Source organism: Fusarium vanettenii, assembly GCF_000151355.1.
Source record: "Fusarium vanettenii 77-13-4 chromosome 2 genomic scaffold NECHAsca_18_chr2_1_0, whole genome shotgun sequence".
In the NCBI taxonomy this organism is placed as follows: domain Eukaryota; kingdom Fungi; phylum Ascomycota; class Sordariomycetes; order Hypocreales; family Nectriaceae; genus Fusarium; species Fusarium vanettenii.
The window spans coordinates 2,963,916-2,971,737 of NW_003315867.1; the positions used below are offsets into that span (position 1 = coordinate 2,963,916).

General features: G+C 54.3%; 2 protein-coding genes across 2 annotated transcripts; one reads left to right on the forward strand and one right to left on the reverse strand.

The window, feature by feature from the left end:
* Positions 1-70: 70 nt before the first annotated feature.
* NECHADRAFT_32190 (uncharacterized protein) lies at positions 71-1,225 on the forward strand (the record flags this gene model as incomplete). Its single annotated transcript, XM_003046104.1, has 6 exons — positions 71-137; positions 216-281; positions 329-423; positions 693-789; positions 843-1,071; positions 1,123-1,225. The coding sequence occupies 6 exons, from the start codon at positions 71-73 to the stop codon at positions 1,223-1,225; spliced, it is 657 nt and encodes a 218-aa protein (XP_003046150.1).
* Positions 1,226-6,472: 5,247 nt separating this feature from the next.
* On the reverse strand, positions 6,473-7,467 carry NECHADRAFT_76706 (uncharacterized protein; the record flags this gene model as incomplete). The annotated part of the gene is made up of 3 exons (XM_003046686.1): positions 6,473-6,517; positions 6,606-7,041; positions 7,091-7,467. 3 exons carry the CDS (start codon positions 7,465-7,467, stop codon positions 6,473-6,475), a joined length of 858 nt encoding a protein of 285 aa, XP_003046732.1.
* Positions 7,468-7,822: the final 355 nt, after the last annotated feature.

Below are 7,822 nucleotides of genomic sequence, written 5' to 3' on the forward strand. Positions count from 1 at the left end.
CTTGGACCTTGCGTACTGACTTGCTTAGACCCTCGGAGCCAAGGCTGCTGCTGCTCTCGACCAGGAGCTCATGAGCACCGGTGCATTTTCGATCGACCAGCTGATGGAGTTGGCCGGTCTTGCCGTCTCGCAGGCTGGTAGGTGACTGGTCTCAAGCATCGGGCTCTGAGTGGAAGAGCTCAAAGTCAACAAGTTCCAGACACTGATTCTACAAGTTTACCGTCTCCAACCTCTCGAAAGTGGTCGTAGGATCCTTGTTGCATGTGGCCCCGGAAACAACGGTATGCTCCGCTACTGTCGTTTAAGATGACTTACTGATAACTTCAAGGTGGTGATGGACTGGTAGCTGCCCGCCATCTCCGTCACTATGGTTACAATCCTACCGTCTTCTACCCCAAACGGAGCAAGAATGATCTTTACCAGGTGAGTGATTCTCTCCCATTTACACCTTGATTCACCAAGTGCCGGTTGTACGGTGTTGTTGCAATCCCAGGTTGGCTTGGCTTCCGGATGGTCCAGTGGATGTATTGTTTCTAGGGATCTCTTATGGTGCATCCTGTCAGTCCTGCAAGGATCGATCGGTGGAAGCAATTGTCGTCTCGGATCTTCCGAGAGTTGCAGTCCTATCCCTCACACATAGCCAACTCAAACCCAAACCCACCACGCATAACAGCCGCTTATCGTTTACGTAGCGGCTTGCAAAACAGCTCGAAGACCTCGACGTCCCCTTCGTGGATGACTTTTCGTCAGCCGTAAGCTCGACGGATCACATTGTCGACGCCATCTTCGGTTCGTCCTCGTCCTCGTCCTCCAACGGCGATTGCTTTTAACCGTTCATCCAGGTTTCAGCTTTTCCGGCGAAGTCCGAGAGCCATTCCCCGCGGTAATCCAGGCTCTTCAGGAAACCAAGTTGCCGGTCACGTCGGTTGATGCTCCCTCGTCATGGGATATCGAGAACGGCCCTCCCGAGTCCGGGCTCGGCAGCTCCTTTATGCCTACGGCACTTGTTAGTCTGACAGCGCCGAAGCCGCTAGTGAATCACTTCAGGGGACGGCACTTCATTGGCGGACGGTACGTACCCGTGCAATAGCGTTGCCAGGTGGCAATTAACTTTCGGTCCAGATTCGTGACTCCTGCCATTGCAAGCAAGTATGGCTTTGAGGTTCCCGAGTACAAAGGCATCGATCAAGTTGTCGAGGTTGAGACGACTGGGCAGAAACTCTAAAAAGGATGTCGGATCGCCGGCGAGTCGAGGTTTTGGGGTCGGCCGGCAACTCCCTCCTGTCCTTCTCCCGAGGCAATATCATATTACATGACCCGGCAGCCTCCTCTCAGACTGTTCGGACAGACTGGGCTTGGACACTGCCCGTCACGCATGTCATTTCCCAGGAGCAGCAGACCTAGCGGACAGACCAGCATGGGTGGATGAAATGCGTGACAGAACTCAACATAGACGAGATACTCTTTCCCGCAGACTTGGCATGCAGCCGAATGCTGCGTGCACATTTATCGTGAGCTCGAACTTGGTTGTTCAGATCCTGATACTGGATAGGCGATGATGGGAGTCGACAGATGCGAGAATTGGGGGGAACCTGCACCAACGACATGGACAATGACGCAGAAAAGGGGCGCCGCGGAGAGAAAAAGAGACCAAGAGACGAGTTGACAATAAGCAACAAAGACGAAAAGAGGCTTGACAATGATATCGCTGATCAGAGGCCGTGACCTATTGGGCTGGGGCGAGACGACTGTGTCTCGAGGACGACCGGATAGGGCTGATATAAAGGATGTGGCGTCGGATGGACCTCTGGAGTCTGTATGGCCTAGAGGGGACAGAAGGTTGCCACCGCGGCCCAGCGTGTCCAGGGGTGGCTCCAGGAGGTCCAGGGGCCACAGCACAGGGTCCCAGCCGGAGTTTAAAGGTGAGGGAGGGAGCCTCCGTCGGTCGGTCGTCTCAACCACAGGCGACGTTACCTGGCGGGCTCGTGGCGAAAGAGGGACATGATGGCGAGCGGATCAGATGGCGCCGCACTGACGGAGACGGAGCAGGAGCAGGAACAGGCAGGAACAAGAGCATGCGACGACGAGCCATTTTGAGAGAAGCGATATTAAAATCGTGTGCGTCCACCGAGGAGCGTCTGCTGGGTGAAAACACACACTTGTCTGATCCAATTCAGGGCAGGGAGTCCAGGAGCCGGAGCATTTGCTCCTTGACCCGCCTGATAGGCGGGGGCGGCAATGCGGCGCTTACAAAAGGAAGCTCGCGCAAACGGGATCCGCTTTTCCCTTCTCCAAGCTCCCCGTGGACTGAGGCTTTGCTATCGACCGTGTCAATTGTTTCAACGGCCTCTTTGGAGACGGTCACTTATCTGCCGGCCGATCGGCGCCGCTGCTGGAGCCAGCTGGAATCGCCCTGCCCTGTCCTGGCCCCGGAGAGGTTGTCTGTCCGTTAGCCTTGACCCCCCCGCGGCGCACGACACCCAGGGAGGGGCGTCTTGTCTCCGCCACGCTTGCGCCATCGATTCGCTAGTGGTTTGGGTGAGGTTCCAGAGGTTCCAGCGGGCCAAGAAACAGACAAAGAGGTGCATGCAGGCCCTCCGTACTGGCATTCATCCGCGGGTTGGTTGATCCTCGCTGTCGGTACGGGAGCCTCGGACGGCGCCGTTAACTAGCGCCGTGTTCGCAATGTACGTCCGTTGCACGCCCGCCCACCAGGGCGGCCCAACTCAGGTGCTCACCTTATATCACGGGCCGTTGCGATAACATTCCCGCTGAACGAGGTCAATGCCAAGCATCTCGGGCGCTACCACGGTCAGGGTCCTGAGGGTGGTCCGGGATCCCGGGATCCACGATCGCGGATGGACAATGCCTGTGCTTGCTGCCTCCCAACCGCAGACACCATGACCGGGGCGACGGGCTCTCGTCTAGGGATTTAGGCGCGCCATCACCGACAGGCAGATTGCGGGTCAGGGCGCCACAGGACCAGTCGGGTGGATGTATCGCGGTACCCCCGGCAGTCAAGCCTTTAAAACTCCGGCTGCCTCTGATTGAATCATGGTTCGAAGCATGCGCGCGGATTACCAGGTGGTCCCTAACCACTGACAGGCTGTCGCGTGAAGCACCCCGGAACATGGTTCAACGATGCATGCGGAGCCTCGGCTGGGGAGGCTGAGCAGAACGGTCCAGACCGTTGGGCTACAGGCTACCAGCTTATTCCTCGATCACCACGCTCACCGGGCTGTGAGGAAATGCACTGAAGATCGGGAGAAATCACAAGGCACGGAGACGACTGTCCACGTAACTGGGACCCGTATTTGATACAATCTTTCTCGGTGACACCGGAAGTGGCACGGTTCTTTGCTGGCGGTGCACCAGACTTGGTTGGTGAATTGAGACGAGAGTGGTTGATGGCTTGTGGGCCAAGTGTGGCGTTGACCTCTGGAGAGACGAACCAGGACGCTCAGGGACCAGTGGCCGTGCAGTTTGAGAAAAAGACTTGGGCAAGATTGAAGATCTTGCTCTTTTTGGTGTTTCATCAGAGAGCATCGCCCTTCTCAACACCCCACTATCAGCTCTCTTCTCCAGCAGTCGACGCTTCACCACTGTCCGCCACCAGTGGTAACGCGGATTTGGGAAACGGCACAGTTCCTATTAGTGGACTTGGCGGTTTCTCGGCTTGATGCTCGGAATTTGATGCATCACATGGCGGGCAGAGGTGCCATGCCACGGCGGCCTTACTGCGTAGTATCAGTGTCCAGGCCACTGACCCCTGCTGTCAGAAATGATTGGGCTGCGAGCTGACAACCGTTGACAGCATTTTTCGCCTGGACCTTGGGTTGGATTGGACTGGTTGTCGACGCCAGACGCGCCCAGCTTGGAAAGCCCAACTCGAGTTCTCTCTGCATGAAGTAGACATGCACTCGGTGCAGAAAGACGTGCAAAGGTGGATCATGGCTTAGGGAGGATCGGTGGAGATGAGGGACATCGCCAGTAATAACGAGATTCTGATTAAAGTCGACAATAGCGCAGTCGCACACGCGCAAGCGCAAGTGCAAGCGGTGTGCGTATGCGTTGCTTGCTTGGGCCGGAGGAGATGTCCGCAGTTTCTAACTGGCCCAGCCTGCATGCTAGTCTCAACAGACACTTCAACAGGCACCGTGGGCAATAACGCGCGCGGCTTTAACGGGGGAGTTGGGGGAACACCAAGTAGGCTAGGGCGGCCAGGGCGGAGAGCCTCGTCCGGGGTGGATCAAAAGTGCACATGAAATCTCAGCTTTGGGGGTTATATTGGCCATGGCCGTCGAGATGCTAAAATCACAATCCCACTCAAAACTCAGGGTCTCTTTCCCCTCCTCCTGGTGGCGGAGGATTTCCTCCTCCCGCCCACACCAGCCTGGACGTCAGGAACTGGCTCGAGTCAAGCACGCACAGTTTCGTCAACGTTGAAGAACCCAGGAACCCGGTCCCGCACTCAGGGCTGTGTGGGGCAAGCCATGATCAACAGCCAGCGTCGAGATGCTTCATTGACGTCATTGTTTCGTTTTCGACTGACCGAGTCCACCATTCCGCTGTTGACGAGAATCTTCCACGAATTTCGACGTCGTATGGGACAGAAAAGTAGAAGAGGGTCTTGCATCTCTCTCGGGTCTTCTGGATGCTCGGACTGGTTCCGAGAGGGACCCGGAGCTTTTGGTTTTAACTGGGATGGCCTCGGACTGACCGCAATTTGGTGACCAACAGATGGCGACTCACTAGTATAAAAACGTAGGAGGCTTCCGTGATCCTGCCATGGCAAATGTCAGGCAAATCCTTCTCCCTGAGCGGCCATACGGCGCCACCACTTCTACCTGAGTCGCCCGTTAGGCTCTGATACGACTTTGCGATGATACCGTCAAAGATGGACCCTGTTGGTTATCGCTTCGCGACACTCTCGGACTCGCTGTCGCCATCTTGGAATCTCCAACCTCGTTGAATGGATCTCGCCGGAGCTGTCGTTCCTCCAACAGCACCATCGACGCCAGCTCTTTTTCCGCCTCCAGCAGTCGGGGCAACCATCCGAGGACACAAAGTCGACAACGTGTTCAACTCTGCCGCAGACCTGGCTTGCGAGGCGGACCCTGCGGCAAAAGGTCTTGTGGTATGCCAGGGTCTGTTGGCAGGCGTCGCATTTCGTAGAGTTGAGCCGGCACATGGTGAGAAGTTTTGATTTTGATGTGGATCTTGATACGGGTTTGCCCGTAAGAGTTTCTCACATCACGGATGCTTATCCTAGCATCTTTGGATTTGTAATGGATTTTGCATACGTGTGCTGGATTCAGGGGCAGTGAGTCACTTGTGTTGGGGCAAGGCATCCGACCCTCAAGATCACCTAGGTGAAGGCATCACGAGGGTTTTAGAGAGGGTACGCGTAATCTTGCAAACTTTGATGCTTCAATTAGTCACCTTAGAAGCTACACGTACTACGATATCCTGTGGCGAAAGAAACAATCACAATGTTGGCATGTTCTGTGGTTTGAGGCGTTGCCCCTTTTCACAGCCCAGCAGGCAGATATCCCGGCCACCTCCCTCACTGCGTGATACAATTCTCAAGACCCGCTGTAAGATTTTGAAGTGACTCAGAATTGCCTCAAGTTTACGTATGCTGTTGCGTGTGTTGCACATGTTTGGTCCCGAGTTCCATTCGCAGTTGTTCGTCGCATCGCCACCAAGACGCTGCCTGAGGGCTGTTGCACGCTCCTGTCCACCATGCCCAATTTGACAATTCTTAGACTTGTTTTGATTATTCTTTAGGCATGCTTTGATGAATATATAGATATGCTTTGATGAATGTTTGGATGCCCTTTGATGATTGTTTGGACCTGCCATGTCTAAATCGAACATGTTTGTAACAAATGTCACTAACCATGTTGGTATTTACCAACTACATGCAATATTTGTAACTCAACTGACCGGTCTTAGCTTCACCAAGAGTCAAAGACTCCCGGTTACTGACCCAGAACACCGCGTGAAGGTGCCGGCCATCGTCCTGGTGCCTCCGCAAAGGCCCCAGGGGGGTCTTTACATCATCGACGAAATGTGAATGGCACGAGCCACCACAGAAGAAAAACTGCTCAAAGGATGATTGTGAGCAAACAGCAAACAGGAGAGACAAACAAGAACGTACCAAACAAACTGAGTAGGGCGTGCCACTCGCGGGCCAGGGGGCATGGAACAGTCGCATCTGTCCATGCAGGTGCCGTTGGGCCCAAGAGTGTTGGATCTGAAAAAACAAAGAAAGCTCGGAAAGAATAGAGGAGTATACCGTTGAAAAAGGGTGCCGCTAGGCTTCAGGAAAGGAGGGCCATATGTCGTAAACAAAGGATGTCGCTCACTACTCTTTGTACCCTTGGATCCATCAACGATCAGTCCTCTACACAAGCCAAGACTCCTAAGAAAGGAGCCGCCTCTTGTTTGTCGTCGCCACGAAAGTAAATCATTTCTCCGCTATCCAGGTGGTCTTGACACGCTTGTCGAAGGGCTAGGATAAACGTTTTACAGCTGATCCATTCGCCCTCGGCGACCTCGAAGGACTGTTCCCAGGGGGAATCCTCACATTCGATGTCTACCTCGACAAACCGACGTCCATTCTGGTAAAAGACTTGGCCCAGCGGCGCCTCGGACTGCTCCTTGGTGCGCACGTGGTGTCGCCGCTTGATTCGATAGTCGATGAACCAGAGTGACTCAAGATATGTGAGTGAAGCCGAGCTAATGGCGAGGTGGAAAAAGTCGTCGAATATCTTGAGTTGTTCGTGATCTCCCCCGGCCTCTTTCACATCAACGCCCCACTGCGGATTGTACTCAATGGCTGCGTTTTCCACGTAGCCGCCAAAGGTGACGATGAGGAAATCGGCGAAACCACACTTCAAGTATAAGATGTACCAGTCATATGGCTGAAAGCAAAAGAGATCCTTGTGTGGGTGGACAACGATGAAGCGGTCTGGGTGGTCCTGTGACATCTGGGCATCGCTTTGAGAGGGCATTGGTAGCCTGTAGTAGTAGGAGCTGAAGGACCCGTCAGTAGAGATCATCGAATGTCATGTATTGTACCCACTGGTTGACGCTATGTTCTATCACACGTAGAGACTCCCGACAGGTCAGCCAGTGGCCGCTGTCGATCAGATAGGCCGAGGGATTATTGACGGTCCATGAGGCAGGTACCTGCTTGATGCCGACGGAGCGATCCTCGGTAGACGTCATGAAGCGAGGTCCAATGAGGCGATGTGTGGGGACATATGGGACATATGTCCGTCGTCTTCGTAGCAAACTCTGGCTCATCAAAGAATCGGCGTCTTCATCTTGATCAGGGACGAGGATACCGAAGAAGTGAGCCCATGGGCGGGTCGAGCCTTCGGTGTGAAGGGCGAGCTTCCAAATGGCCAGTCGCAGCTCCGCGGGGAGACGGGGAAATGGATGGAATGTTTCCGACATCGTGGGAGCGTAGCTTGGGGGTGAATGATGTGAGAGGTAGGGATGATTTTGTGTGGTTTTGGTTGAGGTCGTGGTGTTGTTCGGCAGTGTCAAGTTTGGGTGTGCACTGCTGAAGATTTTGATCACTCGGCTGTGACTCAGCATGAACTGCGAGGATGAGACTCGATTTGTTTGGAAGCGTGAAAGGAATTCGTTTGTTTTCGTTCGAGTTCCCGAGAGGGATAAAAGCGACGTTGGCTGCTGTGCACTGCTCGCCTCATAGACTGCAAAGCCAAGTTAGTATTTGGCCAGTAGGCGATGACCATAACTCACCGATTCAATTAATCCCAGAATTTTAGACAACAGGTTTCTTTCC